The 26,139-nt window shown below is 38.1% G+C and overlaps 1 protein-coding gene across 1 annotated transcript in view; it reads left to right on the plus strand.

Annotated features, from left to right (window-relative positions):
- The first annotated feature begins 9,027 nt into the window (after positions 1-9,027).
- Ppef1 (protein phosphatase with EF-hand domain 1) overlaps positions 9,028-26,139 on the plus strand; it is an 87,917-nt gene continuing 70,805 nt past the window's right edge. The window contains exon 1 of the mRNA XM_028772712.1: positions 9,028-9,192. Coding sequence (XP_028628545.1) covers positions 9,147-9,192 — 46 coding nt within the window. The 5' untranslated portion in view covers positions 9,028-9,146. The remainder of the gene's footprint in view (positions 9,193-26,139) is intronic.

A 26,139-nucleotide genomic window follows, 5' to 3' on the forward strand; every position in this document is an offset into this window, starting at 1 on the left:
AGAAGGGCTGCTCTTTGTTCAAGCCAGTTTTGTTTTTGGCAAGGTCTTCACTAAGTACTGAGTACAAGCCCATTAGTTATGTGTCACTATCTCCATTATTTTTATGCATAGAAGAATTAAAGACAAATTGTATTCAAATTCTAGTTTGATTTCAAAACCAAGGCTCCACTGGAACAGCATTAAGCATTTAGGAGCAACAATTGTTTATGAGATGCTTTGCCTCAAAAGAGCCCCTTGCTAGGCAGTTTTGGAAAACAGTGATCTGCTGAGAGCTTCACAATGCATATTATTGTTGACAAGTCCTACAGTAAGGAACCTGTTCAACCCTACTTCTCCTGAACTTCTCAGATGGTGGGATATTTGGCTCACCTGTAGCTCTAAAATCATAAATGATACAAACAGACAAACTTTGGAAAGCCTGGTGTCAGTCCAAGCAGCTGCCTGGTTATAATAATTTTGGATGTATCAACAGATACTTTCTGGCACTTTCCAATAGTTGATATTGTTTCCTTATTTCTTTTCCTATCTTTTCCATCTGGTGGGCTCGAGGAAGAATCACCACATCAGTCTTCTATGCTTCTCTTTGTCCATTTAAGACCCTGGACACAGGTAAATGGTATAATATTCTACTGTAGGTAGGAGAGGGTTGGGGAAAGGACACATTTAGTGCAGTCAGCTAGGGATTTCTCAACTCTGCCTATCTCTCTTAAGTATAATTAGGCCACAGACAGCAGGCTAGAGAAAGGCTGTTACAGTAAGTGCCAATAAAAATGCAGGAAAATGAGAACCTGGTAAGTACCCATCCCTCTTTCCTCCTGGTGTGTGTGTCTACATATTCCATGGAGAATGAATTATACCTTCCTACAAGAATCCGGTTATGGTGGCAAGGAGGGGCTTGACTACAGGGCAACTGACTTTGGGTTCCAGATTTCACTTCTGAAGGGCCAGAGCTTAAGTGGCATTTAAAAAAAAAAATCAAAAAACCAAAACCTCCTGACATGGGGAACTGCATAGCTGAAATCAAAAGCATTGTCAGAAGTAGACTTATGGTCAGGGAGGCTGAGCCAATGTGTGTGTGGGCGTTGGATGGCGATACACTTTGTAATAAGGATAATGGGAAGAATGAGTTAAGAAGAAGGAGGGGGCTGGGCTGGCTTTTGCAAAGCTCGAAGAGCTGGAGGTGAAGCTGACTCCAGGGACCATCTTTTGTTCTTTCCACATATTTTCAGCTTTGCCATTAGAATGGTGAGGGTGAAAAGAATGAACATTATGGAACATTCTCGCCCTCTAGACCCCCCCAAAATATATAGGACAAGCCTTCTAGTAGATTGCCCGTGAGTGCTTGATGACTCACTAATTCCTGTGTGCTGTTTAAAACGATCCTTTGTATGGCCTTAGAAAATTTTAAGGATACAAGATGCCCTTCTAAGTGTGTACGTGTGTTCCCTCAACCAGGGCATTTGTGGGGCTTTGGGAAGCCCTGAGAAATTCCTGCCCCCTTGAAGCTCAGAACTCCTGTGGGAATCTGTTCTTCAGACTTCATTAGTGCACTAAGTGTTGTGCTAATGCTGACAGAGGGTCGAGATAGAAGCTTAGGCTTTACTAAGGAGTGGAAAATCTCTAAATCACCTTTATCAGCTTTGCAATCAGAGGTGTCCTCAAATGCACATGGACATGGCTCACGAATCACTTCCCACTCTGCTTCAAGGTCTAGGTTGGGCAGCTTGAGACAGTGGTTCCAATCTTTAACCAGTTCATGTTTTGGTGACCACTAAACAGAACTCTTTGTTTCTGTATACCTCCTCCCTTCCTTTTTCCCTTTGTCCACTAATGGAGAGAGAATAATGGGTTAAAAATAATTTAATAATTAATAGCACAAAATTCTAATAGTCAATTACTGTTTCTGACAACAAAATAATTCTAGAACAATTACCATTTCTTTTCATCATAATTTTAAAATATACTTTAACAAAGGATAGATAAGCACTACCCACTTCTACTTTAATAAAAGGCTTTTATATTATCAAAATAGCACGTGTCTGTGTATAAAATGATGTAATAATAATGATTTTTAGTAATTAATTTTTAAGGAACACTTGTTTAGAAATATTACTTTCTTTTTTTAAATGTTTTCTCAAATCGTAATTAATTCACACAGGGGTTATAATCACAGAAAGACAGGATGTGGGGAAGGGAATGACACTGGAATGTGGGTGTTCAGGGGGAATACAGATATCTTCAGAACCAGGTATCGGCTGGGTGAAGGTTCAGGGGACAAGTCACTATGACTCTGCCTATGACTCGGTTGTCCTTATCTAAGTTGGTATTGTCTGCCAAGGCTACCTATTTACAAGGTCTATGATTACTCAGGCTTATAAATTTCCACAAAAGGTGCCTGTTGACATTAGCTTATAGCCATCTGTTTCAATGTTTTTCCACAGAGACACAAGACTTGGTGTTAGTATACATGTATGACAGGCCTATTGCTGATTTTAAGCCTATGGCTGATTTTAGGCCTACAGTGTGTAAGCAGGGCTGCCCCTGACATCTCCTCCCTTCTCTAAGTATAGAAGGGCTGTGGCAATTCTAAACTTGCGAAGGCAGGGATAGAGGCCTGACCTCCAGTATTTGAAGGGGACCTTGTAATGGCTCTGGTCCCCCTGTCGTTGTCCATTGAGGCATGAGGGCCATACCCATCCCGATGTCCTTTTCCTGGAGAGGGGATACTTTTGACATCAACCCCTATGCAGTCAGTCTTGTCCCTCAGGGAACCCAGAGAGATATATTTATCTTTTATTTATATTCCCTTGCAGTGCTTAGCCTCGCAGCCGAAGCAAGAATTCAGATCGCCTGTCAGAGGGGTTTCTGGGTGGCCCCTCTCTGCTTGCTCTAGGGGAAGAAGTCCCCTCTTTTAGGTTGGGTGGAGATGGGTTTTGGAAACACCCTGTATAAAGTAACAACCTCATCTTGAATCTCGTGGTTCTCTATAGCTAACTTATGATAATGTATCTGTGTAGGTTTTGCTACCAAATTATTTATCTGTTGTATCACAGAGTTAGTCAGCCTATTTGAGGGCCAGGGACCAGCAGAAAAAAGCAAAAAGAACCCAAATAATGGTCCCAAGATGGAAGGAAATAGGGTTGACAACCTTGGAGAGGCTGCAAACCAATTCTTGTACCAGCATTCATCTGTCTCTTTCTCTCTCTGATTTTTCTTAGGGCCTTCACTACCTATTGCATGCTCTCTTTAACCCTCCTTGTCTTGTCTATCTAAAGGCAACCTTCTTCTTTGAGGGTTGTACACAGTCAAGAGCTGTATACAGTCTTTTCTATTGTACTAGAGTAAATCAAGTCCAATAAGGATCTTTGCGATTTTAGGAGGTCTCTTCAGACGGCGAAATGAGGGATTTCTTCAGATTAGTGATGTCAATCTCTAGCTGTTTGATGTTCTTGTCAGTGGCCCTTCAAAGGTCTGAGTAGTATAAGTTCGGAGGCCAGCATCTGGATTAGAACTTCTAACAGCAGACATCACGGATGATTCATTTTTACCTGGGATGCTGCCTGAGTTAAAGCTCCTGGGAGTCCCTCTTTCTCTCGGTTTTCTGGGGTTGGGTATGGAGCTGCCGCCTGTGACCTGCTCTATGCTTGGGCCCAGACCGGAAGTCTTAAAATATTACTTTCTTATCTTTCAGCATTTATCAAAAATATTCTGTTTGAATGTACTGTACAGGTTCCTGAGATTCAAGGAGTATTCACCAGGAAAGTTTTGCGCATCAAGCTCACAGTGAAACAGAAATGAACCCAAGTTTTATGGTTTTTAAGTCCCCAGTGAAATTGGTTTCTTTTCTTTTTGAGAGAAGCTCTTCCTATGTATTTTAGGATGGCCCCAAAGTCTTATTTTTACAAATTAATGAAATTTCTTCTTTCACAAGTTCTTTTTAAAAAGATTTATGCATTTAATTATTTTGTGTAAATGTGTGGCACCTGTTACAACATGTAGGTGAAGGTCAGAATACAATATTGTGAAATTAGTTTGTCTCTCCCACTGTGTGGGTCCCAGGGATTGAACTTAGGTCATCAGGCTTGGTGGCAAGTGCCTTTACCCATTGTGCCATCTTGCCAGCCCCCCCTTTTCGACAGTTTCATACATGCATGTAATACATCCTGATTACTCTCACCCTCACTCTCTCTTACCACCTTCCCATCCCTGTAAACTACTTTCTCCCTATTGGTCTCTTTCCCATGTTCACATCTTTTTGTTTGTTTTGTGACCCACTTAGTTTAGCCAGGGCCATTGTGAGTGTACCTTTGCATGGAACTATCTTATGAAGCCTGATGGCTTTACTGGAGACAATGACTGATCTCATCCAGAATCCTCCAGTAGCCAATAGTTCAATAGTGGGAGATAGGGCCCTGTGTGCCCATCCTCCATCTGTGACTGAGTATTGACAGGTTTAGTTCTATCCGGCACCTCAAACTCTTGAGTGCTGAGATTATAGGCATGTGTAACTGTGACCAGCTTTCTAATAAATCTCACATATGTAATTTTGTAATATAATGAATTAGCTTTAAGGGGGCTGAAAGCCAATTATCTTTGGAGAGACAATGTTTTATTTATTTGAGTTTTTTTCTGGCAAAAGAAAAACAGGATTAAACCATATTAATTCCTGTTATCCAGTGTTTTTTGCCTACTTAAGGCTCAACTCTTTAAAATTTTAAAACTTTTTTATGTGAACTTTTTTTTTGCCTACACGTGTGTCTGTGCACCATGTGTGTGCCTGGTACCCATGGAGGACAGATGAGGGCATTGGTTTCCCAGGTACTGGAATTAAAGATGATTGTGAGCCAACATGTGGGTGTTGGGAATAGAGCCAGAATACTCTGGAGGTGCAGGCAGTACACTTAACAGACGAGCCATCTCTCTGGCCCCTCAAGGTCCTACTCTTACAATTCATAAAACGGGATGGAAGAAGTAGCATACAGATAGAGCAAGAACCAAGGAAACATGGATACTGTGGGAAGATAGTAATATTTTTTAACCTAGAATATGTAGACTGCCTGCATCTATGTTCCCTAAAGGGTAAACTTTATTTCATTTTACAGTTCTGGGGACTGAACCTGAGGTTCTTGAACATGCTAGGAAAGAGTTCTACCACTCAGCCACACCCCTCCAGCCCATAGTTTTGTTTCAATACAGATTCCAAGACCCCAGATTTAAAGAGATGTCTAGTTTTACTGATACAGCCTAGGAATCTCTATTTTAAACCTCTCCCCCATTGGAAAGCACTGACTTGGAGACTGCTGATAGGTCTGGAATAATTATTTCCAGGCTCAAAGAACTTGCTCTCCCGTAGATAGACCACAAATGACCTTTGAGAAATTCCTGAGAGTGCAAATGGTATTCTAATTAAAAAATGAGAAATATGCCCAAATCTAAAGGTTTGTAATTGTGACTAGAAAAATACAGCTTCAAATAGAAGGACTGAACAGCATTGCTAGAGAACTGACTGCTAGGTGGTATCATGAGTTTGCTAACGTGTTTTCTAGTAGAGAGTGTCAAACTTTGTGGCCTATTAGAATTTTTGGGAAAACTTCAACAGCATCTTTAGTCTACTATATTATTTTTATTATATTTATATTAATATTTATATATTTATTATATTTATATTTTAGTTATATATTGTGTATATATATGTAAATGAGTATGCAAGTAAGGTGTGTGTGTTCATGTATGTGTAGGTGCACTGTATGTGCTGTATAAGCCAAATATTAACTTTGTGTATTGTTTCTCAGAAGCTGTCCACATTTGTTAGTTTGTTGTTGTTGTGTTTTTGTTTTGAGACAAGGTCTCTCATGGGCCTGGAAATCCTTGGTGAGGCTATGCTGGCTGGTCACTGAGACACAGGGATCTGTCCAGGTTTTGCTTCCTCACTGCTTGCATTAAAAGTGTGCACTACCATGCCTGTTTTGTTTTATTTGGTTGGTTGGTTTTGTTTTGATTTTGTTGCATTGATTTTTAACTTGATACTGGAGATGAGACTCAGGTTTCTTATGCTTGTATAGCAAGCACATTACTGACTGAGCCATCCTGGTACTCCCCACATCTGATACTTAGTCATCATCGAGTAACAATTATAGGAGAATCTCAAGGAGTAGGACATGGGCATCAGTCTTTTTAAAACTCCCATAGACACTGATTTAATGGTTCAAGCTGAGCACTGGGAGTTTTAAAAAGTTCCTCAGATAATTCTAATTACTAACAAAATTTGACAACTATAGGTCTATGTGCCACTAAGCAAGTTATTTGACTTCCTTAACTCTGTATACACATTAATTTTAAAGGTCTTTCACATCTTTAAATGTTTGTAATTCCTTTATCAAAATCTTGCCAAACTTTTCTTCCCTTCCTCCCAAGACCACCTCCTCCATCTCCTCCTCTTTCTCTTCCCCTACCTCCTGAACAAATGTGCATAGACTTATAAGATTATGAATATAGTGGATCTGTGGTGATCCTGAAGAATGAAGTGGAGTGTCACAAGGTTTGTTCTGCCTTTGAACTTGAGTTCATTAACATTTTTATCCATGTATTCAACACATTTTTTCCTTGGGAGATATAACATACAACTCTACTTTCCCCAGACAGGAAGCCCATAACAAATCAAAGTATAGATACCACCAAAGTGCAACTTGATAAGCCAATGTGTTTAAGTGGGGTTACTTACAGGGGCAGAAATGACTCAAGGACAGCTATATCACCAAAGCCCTCCCCAGCATAGTGACAAACAACTCACAAAATCTGGGAACCTAGAGCATACTGCCCAGCCTGCTGGCAGCTCAGCAGGTTTGAGAGAGCCCCTTCCAAATGATTTAGTTGGTCTAAACTTCTTCCAGGCAGCTTGGCTGGTTTCTGCTTCTTCCAGGCAGCTGCTGTAGTCTCAGAGTCTTCTCTATAGTTTGGCTCATCTGAGAGTGAGCTGCTTATCTGAGAGTGACTCTCAATAGTCTTTATTGCTTACTCCATCAGGGAGAGGCCTAGTGGGTTTCAGGGACTTCCTGGAGCTATTTTGAGTTCTTATCAGAATAACTGATTATTAAGATCATTATTGATTAAAAAGAATACCTTCTTGCTTAAAGAGCTTCTGTGCAGGATAGAATGTTTTAATCTTTAAACTGTTATACAACAATTTGATTTAGAAAACATACAAAAGGGAGATCTGAGGATCTCAGATTCATAAATTTGAGAGAGGTCTTGGGCCTTGGTTTTGTTGTTCGGTTTTAGTTTAGTTTAGTTTTATTTATTCTTTTTTGTAAGAAGGGTCCTTCTTAGTGATTATAAGGAATGTAGCCAAAATTTTCCCTTTGATTTGGTTTTGGCATAATTCAATGTTTTTGTCTCATAGTCAGCTTCGTTAAAAGCCTAGATAGAGTCAATCACTTTCAGCTTTGAGCCAAAGCAACTGAATTATGTTAGCTCCATTGGTAGAGTGCTTGTCTCACATACATGAAGCCTCTAGCACTGCATAAACTGGGTGGCACATATCTGTTATTGTAACACTTTTGAAGTGGAGGCAGAGGATTAGGAGTCAAGGTCATCCTTGCATGGTTGCACAGGGAATTTGATACCAGACTTCCTGGGCCACATAAGACTGAGTCTCAAAATGAAACAAACAAAACTCAGCATGTAAAACCAAAACCACTAACCGAAAAGAAATCCACAAAAGAAATTCCCATCCAATCTGAAATAACCCAATGTTTAGAAGGGTTCATTAACTTAATATATAATGAAATCAGTTCTTATCAGAATAACTGATTATTAATGATATTATTGATTAAAATAATCAATTATTATTGATTTTTTTATTCAGTTAAAATTTATTTATTTAATTTTGGTGCCTGGACTCAAATTTAGAGATGTGGTTCTCAACCTGTGGGTCAAGACCTCTTTAGCAAAAATATTTGCAACATGGTTCATACCAGTAGAAAAAATACAGTTATGAAGTAGCAATATTTATGGTGGGTGGGTTCACCACAACATGAGGGACTGTGTTAAATGATCCTAACATTAGAAAGGTTGAGACCCATTGACTTAGAGTATTAGACATGTCAAGCACATGCTATACTCCCTTGAGCTATACTCCTAGTCTGGTCATTTCAATGTTTCCTTTCTTTAGCTAAGTTGAAATTTTTAATGCTTTTAATGTAGAAGAAAAATACAGTTGTTCTCTGTGTTCTTATCCATAAATGTAAATAGGCCATCTGAAACTACATCACAAAATAAAAGACCTTCCTCCCACCTCCCGCAGCGTGATCAGTGAGTGTGAGACTACAAGATGGTGTGCTGCCCAGAGAAGCCCTGTTGAAAACCTTCATCAGGTGCTTCTAAAGGTACCAATCTGGTGGCCTTGTCTGAAGGACATAGTAAGTGTGAAGGGAGACATCAAGGCTTTGGAGCAGCCTCTGCCAGATTTGGAAGCTTAATTAGGGCACCTTCAAATTATGATTTGTAAATTTTAGGGAAGGCCTTGAGGCCCCTATTTTGTAAGGAAGCCCCTTCCTCACTGATTCTAAGGAAAATTGCCAAATGCTCACTTTGATTGGTTTTTGGCATAGTTAAATGTGTTGTTTTTGACTCATAGTCAGCCTCCAATTTGTGCTTAAAAGCTTAGATAGAGTTAATTACTTTCATTTTGAAGCCAAAACAACTGAATTATGCTAGCTCTTTCATATTCCATCCCCTGTGTTTTAATTATAAAATTATGCACTCTTACATTTCAATGTTACTTTTCATTATTTAATGCTTGATTTTATGCAAAGCTCGAGCTGACCTAGACTTGGGAAACTATCATTTTGGTGTGGCAGCAAAAGCTGTTCCTGTGGTCTGAAAAATAAACAAGGATCAGATTATATGTGATCACTTTGACATTACATGACAAACGACAATTCAGAAGCATAAAATGAATCCTGCTGGGTAGACCCTTAGCTACCATGTTGTTAACTGGTGCTTTCCTTCCCTCCTCTCTTTTCCACGTAGTATCTATGGACTGAAGGGAATCAGTTGAATGGCTTCTTGAAGCACAAAGGGAGGGACTTCACACTCTCACTTGGAACAAGAAATTGAATTTGTAAGCATAATATGATTTAAAAGTCATGGGCTGTGGTAGTTCTTCAAAACAGGGCATCAAATCTGAGGAAGGTGAGTACTGGGGACAAATCTGTTTTTATGGATGAAAATAAGGGATTAAGCCAGACTCATACTCCTTTCTGTTTCTTGTTTATTCCCATGGTTCTCAAGCTGCCCTATGTGATTCAGAAACATCATTATGTAAACTGAAAGTGAAATATTGGGGTAACATGGGAAACTACCTGTAGAAAGATGCAACTTTTGAGTTTATGGTGTCACACAAAGTGTTATCTAAGAGAGATGTTTAATTTAGTTTCAGTTAAAATGTTCCAATATAAAGTATCCATTTGTAACTCAGTGGCAGGAAACCAAAAAGACAATGGAATTTATATCTACTTCTTTTATGGTCATGTAATAGGTACAGCACACATTTGTGACATTTACTGGTGTCAGTGAATTTTATTAAATTTAATAACTCGATGACATTTTAAAAATACTTATTCAACACAGAACTTTATGAAATAATTTAGTGAGAATGCCAGGTAGATAATCTTATTCCAAAAGAAATGCATTGCTTCTGCATAGATCCCCTACCTACTTCTACCTCCAAACAGTTAGAAACTTAAATATTCTCTTTGTTTATTTTACTTTTCCATGGCTACTGGAATCTGCTGAAACTTGCTTGCGTGTTGAAGGCACCTAGCTTCTACAAGCAAACTAAAATAACAAGCTGGGACAATTATATGAACCCTTCTGAGCTCCATTTTTTTTTTTTTTTTTTTTTGCTATCTAGATTATGGGTATCTTCATTGACTTTTATTCTGTATTTCAGTTCAAAGTTTCCCCAGCCTTATAGTAGAGACTTTAGGGTAGAGTATCCTATATTAGTTAGTTGAGGGTTTTTTTCTTTGGGATCAATTATTGCTTTCCTCAGCTAAATTGTGGTAAGTGTGCAGGCTAATTTCTGAAAGTAGGAAGGAGTGTGACAGGTACACCGACTGTTTGGAATATTTAAGTATGTCACAGTCTAATTTCATACTAGTCGTTTATTAACAACATAGACAGGGGAGATGATTTACCTTATTTGTTTTTACAAAATGAGTGAACAAATAAAGGGACATGTTAAGGATACCTTTCTATGCACAGAATGTAATTTGCCATATTTATTTGTATTTTGCTCAAATTCTCGTTGCATCACTTTCTCCTGCCCAGTCCTTTACATTTTGTCAGATTTCTTAGGTTTTATAAAACCCTAAGCTCAGGCTGGAGAGGTTAAGAGTAATTGCTGCTCTAGCAGAGGATCTGAGTTTGGTCTACAGCACCCATATGGTGGCTCACAACAACCTAAAACTCTAGTTCCAGGAGAAATGGTGGTCACTTCTAGCCTCCACAGGCACTGCAGGCAAACATTCATTTACATAAAATAAAATTAATAAATATTTTTAAATGATCATATATCCATATATTTAAGGGCTAAAGTGATGGCTTAGTGGTTAAGAGCACTTGTTGCTCTTACAGAGAACCCAGACCCGTTTTCCAGTACCCACTTGTCTTCAGCAGCCATAACGGATCATCAAGGGGACCTAAGTAAGTTCTCGCTTTCTGAATTGCTTTTCACCTTCTATAATGTTATTCATAAATGGAAATATTAGCTTAGATTTTATAGTTTAAGTAATTTATTGAGATAAAATTTGCATAACATGAAATTAACTATCAAAGTAAACAACTCAGTAACATTTAGTATATTTACAATTGTGTACAACCACCACCCTTGTCTAGTTCCAAACTATTTCTATGACTCCAAAGTAAAACCCCAATCATTTTCTATCTTCTCTAAATTCATAACAACAGTTAATTCATGATCTGTCTCTATGGATTTATCTATTCCAGACATTTTATTTCAATGGAACCATATACAATATAGCCTTTGTGTTTGGCTTCATTCTTGTTGCATTTATCAGTATTATATTCCTTTTTATTTTTGAGTAATACTTCATGTGAGAACAGGCCGTTTTATGTTTATCCCATTCATTAATTAGTAGATATTAGGTCATAAGTTGTTTCTACTTTTCTCTACTTTTTTCCTATTATGAGCAATGCTTCTATGAACATTAATATATAAGTTGTTCTACAAACATAGGCTTTCAGTTTTCTAGGCATATACTAATGAGTAGAATTTCTGGGTCATATCATAGCTCTATGTTTAACATTTTGAGAAACTTCTAAACTACTTCCTCAAAGGGACTATACCATTCAGTGTTCCTACCAGCGATGAGTTAGTGATACAATTTTTCAAAATCCTTGGCTACAGTTTTTAATTGTCTTTTTTATTATAAACATCCTAGTGGGTATTCTGAAGCATCTCATTGTGATTTTATTTGTGCTTGCCTAATAAATAATAATTTTGGGCTTCTTTCATGTGTTTATTTGTACTAGTATCTTTAGAGTAAATATATATTAAGATCATTCATACCTCCATTCTTTTGAAACAGAATGTTGCTAGGGAACCCATGGGGCCTTTAACTTGCTATGCAGCATAGATACCCTCAAAGTAGTAATCCTCCTGTTACTGCTTCCTGAGTGCTTGAATCATAGGCATGTACTACCATGTCAAACCACCCACATTAAAATTGTTATCTTTATACTATTTTTTGGAAGAGTTATTTATGTATTATATATATATATATATATATATATATATATATATATATATAAGTTTCTTGTCAAATATATAATTTGGAAAGCAGCTATGCTTACCAATGCATACTCACCTATCACTCAAATATATAGTTTTCAAGTATTTCTTCTCACTCAATGACTTGTCTTGCATTTTTTGTTGTTGTTTTTGAGGTGGTCTTCTATAGTTTGGGATAGGCTCGAACTCACTATGTAGTTGATGATCACCTTGAACTCCTGTTCTTCCTGCCTCTACCTCCCAAGCATGCACCATCCTGTCAGGTTTAAGGCATGGCCCAAGCTGGCCTTGAACTATCATTCTGCCTTATATTTCTTTAGCATTTGCTTACTAGCATGAGTGTTTGTCACTTTCTTTTTCTTTTCTTCTTCATCCTCCTTCTCCCACTCTTCTTTGGAATTGGGAAATAATAGTATTTTGATTCATTTTGTTTGTGAACTAGTTTAGTTTGGGTTATTTACTGAAGCATGGGGAAGGGGTTATTTGAGCATGGACAATTTATCAGTGGCTATACTACTGAAGAATATCTCCTTCCTTCTGCAACTGTTAACTGCCTACAGATCCCTGGGAAGGTCCAGAACTCCTGCACCAGGGTCCTGTCTTTAAATTTCTTTACTATGCAGTTAAAATATACTAAAAACCAGCACATGTTTTCTAGCTGCCATCTAGCTTAGCTGTCACCCTTGTGAGTTTACTGGTGTCATCTGGGAGACCCAGGTTTATATTTCCTGATGGGAAGGGGTGTTTGTGTGTGTGTGTGTGAAGGGGAGGGGGAGAAATCTGTCTTTTTCAAGGGTATCTTTGAAATCTTTTGGCTTTTTAATACAAGTGCAATACCAGAAAGTCCAAATGAAATGTTTTGAATTAAAGAAAATAGGACCCAATAAAGGCTCAGTTTTTAAAACCCCATAGTTGGTACAAAGCAGTGTAGCTCTACTGCTTTGTGAACCCACTGCATCCTGTAGCAGCAGTTCTCAACATGTGGGTCTCCACCCCTTTGGGAGTTGCATATCAGATATCCTGCTTGTCAGATATTCACATTACAACTCACAACACTATCAACATTACAGTTATGAAGTAGCAACCAAAATAATGTTATGGTTGGTGGGCCCCACAGCATGAGGAGCTATAGTAAAGGGTCACAGCATTAGGAAGGTTGAGAACCACTGCTTTAAAGCTTTTGATGGACTGCAGCTTAGTCTACATATGACTCCTGGGGTCAGTTGTGTTACCATCTAGGGGTCTTGATCAGGTTTATTTTGCCTGCAGGGAAGGCAGGGAAAATCTCAAGCTCCACAGGTTGCAGCAGAGGGAATTCCCAAGCATAGGGGATAGAATCACCTGCTGAAGAAAGGCTTTTATTGGGATGAGGAAACACATACAACAAGCACACAGAGAGAAAGACCCTCTGTAAAGCAGGGAGGGATTTTAACCTTTTTTATAGTGTTTTTTTAACAATAAAACGGTTTCAGTTTTTTTATTTTACCTGCAATAAATGATTTTATTTTTTCTGAAGCTTTTAATTTTTTTTTACATTTTTTTCTTTTATTAGATTTTTTAATTTACATTTCAAATGTTATTCCCCTTCCTGGTTTCCCCTCCAGAAACACCCTATCCCATCTCTCCTCCCCTGCTAATATGAGGGTGCTCCTCCACCCACCCACCCACCCACTCCTGCCTCCCTGCCTTGGCATTCCCCTATACTAGGTCATCGAGCCTTCACAGGACCAAGGGCCTCTCTTCCCATTGATTTCTGATAAGGCTATCCTCTGCTACATATGTGGCTGGAGCCATAGGTCCCTCCATGTGTACTCTTTGATTGGTGGCAATGATTGTTAATAATTGTTATCAAAGCCAAAAAGATTTATGCTCATACTTATCCTGTAAAGTCTTTGTAGTCTTCGTTCTTATAGTTATTTATTTATTTTTATCTATTTTAAGTTATTTTCACATATATGAGTTTTGAGTATAAGTACATTGCTTGTGCATGGTGATCTGGTTCTCCTGGTATCATTTGTTGAAATGACTCCTTTTTAAAAAATATCTAGACACTCATACAATCAGTTAACTTGATGATGCGCTTGTAGCTCAGTGGTAGACTGCCTCGCATGTGTGAAAGTCCTGGGTTCTATTCCTAGCACTACAAAAAAATCTGTTGCTTTAGTGTAGTTCAGTTGGGAGAATGTCTGTGTAGCATGCACAAAGTCCTGGTTTTGATCTGGAGGTAAACACCCATAATCCCAGCACTTGGGATACAGAAACTGGAGGATCAGAAATTTAAGGCCATCCTTGGCTACAGAGCAATTTTGAGGCTAGCCTGTTCTATATGAAACCTGTCTCTTAGACTTTCTTTCTCTTTTGCAAGATTGCTCTAGGTATTTTGGGTCTTTTGCATTTTCATAAGGATTTTATGGTTAATTTGCAGACTTATTTAAAAATCCACATGAAATGTTCAGGGGGATTATACTGAAAGTATTTGGGCAGTATTTTGCCAGCCTTACAATTGAATCATAAGATCTATGAATATAGTATATCTTTCCATTTATAGTCATAGTATTTTATTCTTTTGGATGCTACTATAAATAAGATTCTTTTCTTCACAGTTTGAAATGTTCATTATAAACGTCTCTAATGATTTTTGTATCCCCCAGTTTTTTGTAACTTGAGTTGTTGTCATGATGAACTAATTATTTAAGAATTTTTTTTTTATAAATCATGTCATCTGCAAATAAGATTAGTTTTCCTTCTTTCTTTCCAGTGCTTTTCATTTTATTTTATTGCTTCATTATGCTAGCCAGCTACTTTGTTTAAATACTTTACAGAATGAGAGAGTAAATTTCCTTGTATTGTTCAGTCTTTATTGTCAACATGACAAGATTTAAAATCACTTGAACATACTTTTTGTGTTTGTCCGCATGGGTATTTCCAAATGGATTACCTAATGGGAGAAGACCCACTTTGAATACAGGGGGCACCATCCCATGGGCTGAATATTGGATGAAATATGTTATTTGAATTAAAAAATTTTATACAATATATTTTGATCATCTTTCCCTTCCCCCAACTCTTCACAGATCCTTCCCACCTCCCCACCCACACAAATTTATGTGCTGCTCTTCTCCCCTTTCCCTCTCTCTAAGAGGCCTGTGGGTGACTTGGTGTTTTTCTCTTACAATGTTTCTATTCTTTTTTGTTCTGTATGTTTAGTATTTTGATTACTATATGTCATTGGGAAATTTTGTTTATTTGTGCAGTCTATTTGGTGTTCTGCATGCTTCTTGTACCTTGCTAAGCATCTCTGTCTTTTAGGTTAGGGAAATTTTCTTCTATCATTTTGTTAAAAATATTTTCTGTACCTTTGCTTTTTTCTCCTCTATACCTATCATTTGCATTTTTGTAAGTTTGATCTTTTCATAGTGTTCTAGATTTCCTGAAAGTTTCCCCCACCCCTCCCCCCATTTTCTTTTATTTTAGATTTAACATTTTCTTCCACTGAGCTACCTATTTCTTCTACCTTATCTTCCAGTCTTGTAATCTATTGGTATTTTATTTTGAGGGTTTTTTCTTTAGTGATTCTATTACTTTGTTAAATCCTACTTTCATGGCTTGAAATGTTTTTTATCATTTTACTCAATTGTTTGTGTTTTCACGAAGGCATTTATTCATATCCTCTTTAAGGTCCTTGAATACATTATTTTGAAGTCCTTGCCTTGTGCTTCAGCTAAATTGCTTTTCTCAGAGCCTACTGCAATAGTGTTGCTGGCTTCTGGAAGAGGCACAATGGCTTGGTTATTCATGTTCGTGGCTTTGTGCTGGGATCTAGGCATCTGGGGTTATGATGACTGTGGTGTTCCTTGGTATAGATATCTGGTCTTGTCTTGCTGAGTGGCTGTCCTGTTCTTTGCTTGCTGTTGCCCACTCTGAGTCTTAGTCAAGTTTTCTGGCTGTAGGGTCCCTGATAGAGTGTTTCTCAGGGTCAGTGGGTAACAAAGCAATGGAGATGGGTTAGAAAGGAAGACTGGGTGGGCCTAAAGAGGAAAGCTAGGGAAATCCACAGCCTGCACTAAGACATGACATCTCCATGGTATGTTGGTAGTGTGGGAGGAAGACTGGAAAGGGGACAAATATTAAGACTTCCATTGACTTTGAAGGCTTAAATACTAATATTTTATACATAAAATACTCTGACCAAAGAAACTTGAGAAAAGATTTGATTTGGTTCACAGTTCCAGGTTATCCATGATGGTGGGAAAGTCAGAGACAGGAGTGTGAGGCACACACCATCTGCAGACAAGAAACAAATAGATGAATTCATGGTGCTGCTCATCTCCCTTTCTTCATCTGTATAGACCAGGATCTCTTGCCAAGATTTAAGGTGTATCTTCTCACTTCAATTAAAGTAATCAAGATTATTCCACACAGGCATATCCAGATGCCCATTTCCCAGTTGAGTCTAGGTTTTGTCAAAATGACCACCTAACCATCATAGGGCTATTTACTTGGGATTGTTTTTATTCTTTTACTACCTCTTGTTGAATATGTCAGGCAAAGTTTAGATCTCATATGATAAACCACCTGAAATGTTGATACATCGGGGTGTGTGTGTGTGTGTGTGTGTGTGTGTATGTGTCTGCATGTAGAGGCCAGAGATTGATTTTCTGCGTCTTCTTTGACCACTTTTATTTTAACCTTCCATGTTGAGAGAGAGAGTCTTAGTGAACCTGTAGCTCAGCAAGACTGGCCAGAAAACTTCTGAGATCCTTCTGTCTCCAGCTCCTGAATGCAAAGTAGATTTCCTGTCTTCACACTCAACTTTTTGTGTGAGTGCTAGAGATCCACATTCAAATTCTTCTGTTTATGGAGCAAACACTTTATCTACTGAACCAGCTCCCTGTCTCTGTAAATGTTCTCCTTTTTAGATTGAAGATATAGAAGCAAATGGAACTAACAAATATTCATCATTCTCCTCCACATAGAATTTCTTGAATATCTACTCACCAGATATTTTCTTGAGATATTTTTTAATCATCCTTAATATTACTTTTTGGAAGCCTCACTTGCAGTACAAAATGTTGGTATATATAAATATTCCTCAAGTTTTTATAAATGTTTTATAGATATTTTTCCATTGCTAAATGTATCATTTCAGAGGTAGATTATAATATATTAAAGTATTTTTCTAATATTGCAGTTTTATGCTGATTATAAATAACACTTTAAAAATTTTCTTCATGAAAAGCTGTTTTAGATTACATCAACAATCAAGTGATTAGATATGAAATTATTGTGCCAAGGGCTAGGGATAATTTGAAATCTCTTGATAGAAAATAATAGCTTTTAGTACCCGAATACTCTAGAAAGTGCTTAGCATACTGTATGTACATTTTATTTACTTCTTATAGTAAGCCTGAAAATATATTAATTTTAAGGAGGGGGAAGTCAATGTCTCACTATGTAGCCATGGCCAGTTGAATATGCTTGGCCCAGGGAGTGGCACTATTAGGAGGTGTGGCCTTAAGTAGGTGTGGCCTTGTTGGAGGAAGTGTGTCACTGTGGACATGGGCTTTAATACCCTTGTCCTAGCTGCAAAGAAGCCAGTATTCTACTAGCAGCCTTCAGATGAAGATGTAGAACTCTCAGCTCCTCCTGCACCATGCCTGCTTGGATGCTGCCATGTTCCAGCCTTAATAATAATGAACTGAACCTCTGTACCTATAGTCAGCCTCAATTAAATGTTGTCCTTGGTCATGGTGTCTGTTCATAGCAGTAAATCCCTAAGACAGTAAGCTCAGGCTGACTTCAACTCTATGGCAATCCTGCTGTCTCAGTCTTCCAGAGTGTTTTAAGTTCTACAAGAGCCACCATGACCTGCTTCTGAGTGAAGCTTTATTATTCCCCTTTGCATAACAGAACCAGCTGATGGCAAATACTTGTCATTGAGTTCACACATATCTGCTACAAAGGAGTTTTGCTGCCAGCCATTCCATCCTCCTATGCTCCTACAAAAATTACCTTTTCCTTTTATTTCATTTTCTTGAGACAGGGTCTCATACATCCTAGGCTGGTCTCAAACTCACTATGTAGCTGAAGATGATTTTGAATTCCTTTTGCTCCTTCTATTTCTTCCTCTGGAGTGTTGGGATTACAGACAGACATGCACCACTAAGTCTGGTTTACTCAGTGCCAGGTTCAAACTCAGGGCTTTGTACATGCTAAGCATGTATTCTACCAACTAAGCTACATCTCTGGCCCTCAACCTAGCTTTACTTAAGTTTGTATATATAAAAGTACCTTCTGACTCTGTAGTGCTTACTTCCGAGTCCAGGCCCTCTCATGCACATTTCTTCTTCCTAACTTGATGTGGAGGTTTATTGTTGTCAGAATAGAAAGTGAGGTTTTCCTCCTGGCATACATATCAGTGTCTACCTTTGGTGACAGCACATGGGATGGAAACCCAGGTAGAAGAGTCTCTAGAGCCTTTTCACTTAAAAAAATATTAAGAAAATGGACATAGTACTACCTGAGGACCCAGCTATACCACTCCTGGGCATATACCCAGAAGATGCTCCAACATAAAACAAGGACATGTGCTCCACTATGTTCATAGTAGCCTTATTTATAATAGCCAGGAGCTGGAAAGAACCCATATGTCCTTCAACAGAGGAATGGATACAGAAAATGTGGTACATTTACACAATGGAGTATTACTCAGCTATTAAAAACAATGAATTCATGAAATTCTTAGGCAAATGGATAGAACTAGAAAATATCATCTTGAGTAAGGTTACCCAATCACAAAAGAACACACATGGTATGCACTCACTGATAATTGGATATTAGCCCAAAAGCTCGAAATACCCAAGATACAACTCATGAACCACATGAAGCTCATGAAGAAGGAAGACCAAGTATGGGTGCTTTGGTCCTTCTTAGAAGGAGCAACAAAATATTCAAGGGAGCAAATATGGAGACAAAGTGAGGGACAGAAACTGAAGGAGGGGCTGTCTGGAGACCATTCCACCTGAGTATCCATCCCATGTGCAGTCACCAAAGGTAGATGCTGATGTGGAAGTCAGGAAGTGCATGCTGACAGGAGCCTGATATAGCTGTCTCCTTAGAGGTCTGCCAGAGTTTGACATATTCAGAGGCGAATACTCACAGCTAACCATTGAACTGAACATGGGGTTTCCAATGGAGGAGTTAGAAAGAAGACTGAAGGAGCTGAAAGGGTTTGCAGCTCCATGGGGAGAGCAACAATACCAACCAAAAAGGGCTCCCAGGGTCTAAACCACCAGTCTGGAAGCACATAGGGAGGGACCCATGGCTTCAGCTGTATATGTAGGGGAGGATGACAGTGTCAGGCATAGGTGGAAGAGGAGATCCTTGGTCCCATGAAGGCTGAACGCCCAGTATGGAGAAATTCAAGGTCGAGGAGGTGGGAGTGAGTGGGTGGGGTCACATCCTCATAGAAGCAGGAGGAGGGGGGATGGGGTGGGGGGATGAGGAAAGGGGATAACATCTGAAATTTAAAAAAAAAATCCAGTTAAAAAAAAAGAAAGTAAGGTTTTAATAGGGAAGCTGATTTACTCAAGAATACACAGCTAGTAATTGGCAGGGCAGTGGCCAAAACTTAAGACTTATTTCTCGGGGTCTGATTATTTAAGTGTTTTTTTTTATTTTTTTGCATGATCATTCAACTCCATCATGCTACTGACTCTGGTGTATTGTGCAATTTTGAGAAAGAATAGCCTGTGTAAAATCAAGACCATCTTCTTCTCATAGGTTGGCCACCATCTATACACAAAAAAAACATCTGGATTTGTATTATTACTTTGATTGTTACTATTTTATTTTTTTAAGTGATATGTTACAGATAACAGAATACAAGTCATAGTTATCATTTATTCAGTACCTACTGCATTCATTAATTTCACTAAAACTCTTAGAGGAAACTCTATCATAGACAAAGAAACAGATTTAAATTAAAGAATTATTCAGCATTATATACTAGCTGTCAGAGGCTGAATTGGAGCTAGAACTAACAGAGTCTAAAGTTTAATTCTGCATGCATGTGTGCACTAGTGTGTGTGTGTGTTTGTGTGTGTGTTTGGGTACACGTGTTTGTTTACATGTGGAGGCTAAAAGGTAACTTTGGTTGTTGTTCCTCAAAGCCATCCACATAATTTTTGAGATAAAATATTTCACTGACCTGAAGCTCACAAAATATTTTAGGCTGGCCAGATGGTGAGCAGTGAGTTCTAGAGATCTGCCCTGATTTTTGCTGCTTCTGCTCTAAGATTGAGTGTATATGCATGTGCCATACCTAGCTTTCTAGCGTATCAAACTTGGGTCCTCACAAATTCATAGTGAGTGAGCTTTTATTCCAGTCCCGTCTTGTATGCTGTCTTAACTTGGAGAATTGGAATTTATGCAATGAACAGATATTAAACGTTATAATTTTCTGCTGAAACTCCCTTTATACTTAAAATATCAATAGGCTTCAGTTAATAATCTATTGTTTTTTTGTTCTACTCAGACTAGTTTGAGAGCACTAGTATATTTTCTTTTATTTCTGACCTTGGACCACTTAGAAATATATTTCTTTAAGGACTAAAGAGCAGAAAGAGACCACACCTCTTTGGCTTTGAAATTTGGTGTTTAAGCTATAACAGAAAATTTTACAATGGATATTACTGTTGAACACACTATTTGTTCTCTGTTTTTACTTAAAAATCTGAAAAACTGTGAAGGGAACTAGGGAGTTGGTTCAATACAGTGCTTGACCAGCAAGTATGAGGACCTAGGATCTGAGTTCAATTTCCAACACACACACACACACACACACTCAGGATTGAATAGGTAGAAAAAAGTAACCTTGGAGATTATTGGACAGCCATTCTGGCTAAATAAGTGGGCTCCAGATTCAGTCAGACACTGAGTTCCAGAAAATAAGGCAGGAAGCAATTGAGGAAGTCATTTGTTGTTGATTTCTGCTTTCCACATGCATGCACATGCATTTGTACACATACCCAAACATGCATGTGAGCACACACACATGCATAAACACACACACACACACACACACACACACACACACACACACACACACGAAATTAAAAATCTGAAAAATACTAAGTAGGAAACCAAACATTTCTGTAGTTCTTGATAACATTTTAAAGAAAAATTTAGAAAAAAATACTTCATTAATTTAAAATTAGTTTATTTAAAAGCTTTTCACAACTGCTTGAGAGAATCTCTATGGTTACTTCTAGCCCTATGTGCCCTAGCCCCTCATTCCCAATTTTAAATGTATATTTAAATTTAGGACCTTATGAAAATGAATTATGAAATTATTTCTTTTATCTTTCATATTTCTTAATGAATGTTCTCCAAGTTTAGAGAATCTTTTGCTGTTCTTTTTTTTTTTTTTTTTGGTTTTTTCAAGAAAGGATTTCTCTTTATAGAAAGTCCCTGGCTGTCCTGGAACTCACTCTGTAGACCAGGCTGGCCTCGAACTCAGAAATCCGCCTGCCTCTGCCACCCAAGTGCTGGGATTAAAGGCGTGTGCCACCACCGCCCAGCTATCTTTTGCTATTCTTGTTATTATTGGTTTGTTGTTGTTGTTATGGTTGCTATTAAGCAGTCTTTATTGGTACTGGGAAAATGTAGCAGAAGTCACTTTAAGCTGCCACCTCCTTTGTTTTCCTCCTTAGTGAAGTAGATATATTGTAAATCTTGTCACTGGAAGTCTGTTGGACTGTGTAGAACTGTTGGAACACTGCTTTTCCCTTTCTGCCTGTTCTGCTAGCTGTTACCCATTAGCCTCTTGGTGTTAAGTTCTTGTCTTTTAATTTTTTTCTTTTTTGTGTTTATGTGAGTGTGTGTGTTTGTATGTATGGATGTATGTGTGGATGTGAGGGGTGTGTGTGTGTGTGTGTGTGTGTGTGTGTGTGTGTGTGTATGTGCATGTGCACACCTCTGCATGAATGGAGGCCAGGAGGAGAACATAGAGTGTACCTTGTTTTACATCATTTTGCCTATTCTTTTGAAACAAGTCCTCTCAATGAGTCTGGAGCTAGGCTGGCAGCTGGCAAGCTTTCCTACCCCACCTTCCTGTCTTCACTCCCTATAGTGTTGGCATTACAGGCAGGCATGGCTCAACCTGGCTTTTTATTTGGGTGCTGGGGTCCTAACTCACATCTTCACATTATACAGTGAGACTCACTGAGTCATCACTCCAGCTCCCTTACTTTTCTCATGAAATTTTGTTTTCCTTTGTGTTACTTTCCTTCTAATTTGCTGTTATCGAAAACCAAATTCTATGTGGATGTAGAGGACAGTGAATACCCATATACCTATTAGCTAGCTTCACCTGTTCATATTTTGCTATCCTTTCTCTCTTTCCATCCTCAATCTTCTTTCTATTTGAAAAGAAAAACTTGAAGCCATTATTATGTTGACCTTTATAAACCTCACCATGAATGTTCTAAAGAGAAATATATTCTCTTACATAATTACAAAACTGAATCCTATTGAAGAAATTTAACAACGGTGATGGTATCTACAAATAGATAACCTTACGTTCAGAATTTCCCATCTTCCAAAATTGCTGTCTCTTTTTCCTTATCAGTCCTAGATCAGGAAAAAATGAACTGATAGATTCTTAAATAGCTTCAAAATTCAGTGGAGCATGTCTGGTCTGATTCTGCTCAACTTTCTGGCAGAACATGGCATTTTTGCACATGCCTTTCGTAAAGCAGTTATTGCCCTTGGCTTCAGTGACAACACGTTCCTCCAGGTTTCCTTTTATGTCTTCATCTGAATTGTTCACACTGGCTCCACTTTCTTCCAACTTTTAAATGTTGGAAGTCCCCTGGGTTCCTCTTAGGCTTCTTACTTTGTCACCCTCATGCTCCTCCGTGGTGGCTTTATGACTTTAATTCTATGCCTTCATTTTTCATTGCATCATATAATTCCCAGTTTATTGAGAATTTCCGTGAAAACTTTTCTTTGTAAAAGGAGATCACTTATTTTTCATTTGAGATTGTAGTCCCTCTTAATAATAGCGAATCAATCACTTTTTGATATGATAATATGTTTGCCTTGAGACTTGTGTAGGATTGATAATATAAACACATTTCTTGTTTGAATAAAATGGATAAAAATCCCAAACCAAACTAAAATAACAACTCAGTTCCAACAACCTTTTAATTCTATATACCAATTAAATAAATTTTCACTTTTTCCTTTACTTTTTGTGTGATTAGCCCACGTTTGCTTTTAAATTCCTAAATATTTTCAGACCCTGACAAGCTATTTAAATACCAGTTTTTGAATCAAGAATCTTCAAATGGCAGAAAATAAAATGATGTGGCATTATCTATTTGAGTGACTTTTTTTTATATACTAGCTTTTAGCTTTTACTAGGCCATCTTTCTGGTTGCATCCTATTAACCATAAAAAAAATCCTATTACAGAGAGACATATTTCAAATTAATATCAGAAAGGACAGTACCTAAGCTGCAGTTGCCAGTTATTTTCCATAATCAGAACATTTCTATAATTATGGTTCATATTCTATTAGGCTTTTAGCAGGTATCACTGACAAAATTCTGATTGTATTTGACCTTTGAAGAACAAATGTGATTAGTAATTAATAGCAAGGGAGATAAAACAGAATTGTCATCAAGACATTTAGGTTTTTCTATGTAAGATCAAACATCATTACTGAAGTGTTGCATAGAGCATATTTCCTATGAGAAAAAAATTTAAAATACTTAAAAATGAGGTTGATCCCTTCATCTAGCTACAGTTCTTTTAGATAGTTAAGAGTACAACAGCATTACAATTTAGATAGCTTCACAATGATTCTTACAGAAAATGGGTTACTGCTTTTGTCCTGCTCCAAGTGGTTTACTGAACTGTCTTGTTTTATTTTGGTATTACCTAGCTAGACCTTCACACCTTCCTAAGCTAGTGGTGTAGCCAAGGATTACACTTGTAATGTAAACTTTCATAAGATGGCTGTTTGTAATCTTTGTGTTGTGCCATTTCCCTGTTGGATAAAAACGGGCTTTCAGTGGGGTTTTGAAAATCCAAATCCTAATATAAATAAAAGAATGAGTTGGAACGTGACTGTTCTGTCACCGCCATGGAAGCAATTGCTTTAATCAGAACTCAGTAGATATCCCCATAGTCTCCAAGCATGTTACAGCAGATTGTTTATTAAAAGGATACAAGACTGCACTTCTTGGGTAGTAGATTTTCGACCCTATGGCTATCATCATTACATTATCATCATCATTTCATAATCATTGATGAAACTGAACATCATGTGCTTATTTTTTTAATTGTTACCTTTACATTTTTAGATTTATTGTTTTATTTTGTGTATGAGTGTTTTACCTGCATGTATGCCTATAGAGGCCAGAAGATGACATCAGATGCCCTGGGACTGGAGGTATAGATGCTTGTGAGCCACCATGTAGGTTCTGGGAACTAAACTCTGATCCTTTACAACATCAATAAGTGCTTTTACCTGCTGAGCCAACTTCCCAGCTCCATAATGTGCTTCTTGATAACCGCCCAGAGAAGGGCACATTGCATGTCCCAGCAAAATATATAACCCAGATGAAATCGAGAAGAAATAGCAGAAAAATTAAAATTGAGGGATATTTTATGAACAACAATTCTATACTCTTAAAAAATTTCAGTGTTGGGCTGGAGAGATAGTTCAGGGGGGGAAATTTTCCTTAACATCTAATTCATCAAGGACTTTCTCCAAGTCTCACCATCCTGTAACTTGAGACTTTTTCATTGGATCTGATGCCCTGCCACCACAATGCTTTGTGACACCTTAGTTCTTTGATTTCCTGAGTTCAGCAACCTCCACCACTCAGTTGCTTACTTTCATTTCCTGACACTGTGGCTTACCCTGGAAATTTTTGTAGTTATCAACTCGTACTCTGACCTCTTTTCTCCACTGAAACCTCTATGCCCTAGGCTCTGCCTGTGTGTCAGTTGATTTCAGCTCCTCTGGTCTTCGTTTTCTTCTGCATTCATCTTTCCTCACCCTTGATCATGCCAGTCAACAGATTAGCAGTCATAATCCAATTTTTTAAAAGAAGCACATTGGGAGTGGTGGTACAGGCCTGTAACCTCAACCCTTGGAGGGAGAGGGGAGAATTGCAAGTTCCTTGACTTCATGAAGAGATGCTGACATAAAGCAAACAATCAACAAAATAAGACAAGGCTTGAAGGGTTGGGAAAGTCATACTAGGAAAATGAATATTCCTGAAACAATTGTTATCAACTTTGACCACAGTTTCTTGATGGAAAAACCAAAGTTATTTGTGGTTTGACTTATATTTTCCTACAGGGATAATTTATTTATTCATTGTTTATTTAATTTTATTTAGCAGTGTTATGGATGAAAACCAGGGTCTTATACATGCTAGGCAAGTGTTGTTCCACTGAGCTACATCTGTACCAAGTCTTGCTTAGTTTTGAGTAGCCTTTAAAATGTGTCTTGTGGGTTTTTTCCCCCAAAAGTTTCTGGTTGATCATTGAGTTTTCCACATCATAGTAGTTTGTCCTTCAATAGTTATTTTCAACTTTGCTATGTGCAATAATAAGTTGGCTGCAGCTGTGTCACTAAAAAAGCAGATGCTTTGAATATTTTCTAATTGGAAAAGATCTTAGAGATCACATAAACCCAAAGTTGTCAGTGTTCACAGGAGAAATGATGGCCAGAGAGGTTACTTGATTTGCTTGAAGTTACACAGCTGGCACCTGGTTCAGTAAAGACTAAAATGGAAATATTCTAATTACAAATTCAGAACTTAGGTTTAAAGCCTCTTATAGGGTTGGTGAGTAGATGAACAAGTAAATAAAATGTAATATAAATGGCTTCTAATTCTCACTCTTGTCCAATTGGAAAGTCAGAGGTTTCGACAAGGATAAAATTATCATCTCCATCGTCTCTTAAAGAAACTGATGATTTGAAAACACCCATCATCATTTGGAGATTGAGCTTCATGCTCTAGTCCAGAAAATGTCTGGAGTTGGAATGATGTCTTAGTGGTCAAGAACACGTAGGACTTTTGCAGAGGACTGAAGTTATATATAATGGATGTGTGTGTGTGTGTGTGTGTGACATAAGACAACCTCCAACCACCTGTAAGTCCTTTTCCAGGGATCTAATGCCTCTAGCTTCCACAGACTCCTATAATCAATTTCCCTCTCCCTCTCCCTGTCCCTCTCCCTGTCCCTGTCCCTCTCCCTCTCCCTCTCCCTCTCCCTCTCCCTCTCCCTCTCCCTCTCTC

The sequence above is a fragment of the Grammomys surdaster genome, unplaced genomic scaffold (assembly GCF_004785775.1).
Source record: "Grammomys surdaster isolate TR1022 unplaced genomic scaffold, NIH_TR_1.0 217, whole genome shotgun sequence".
NCBI lineage: Eukaryota > Metazoa > Chordata > Mammalia > Rodentia > Muridae > Grammomys > Grammomys surdaster.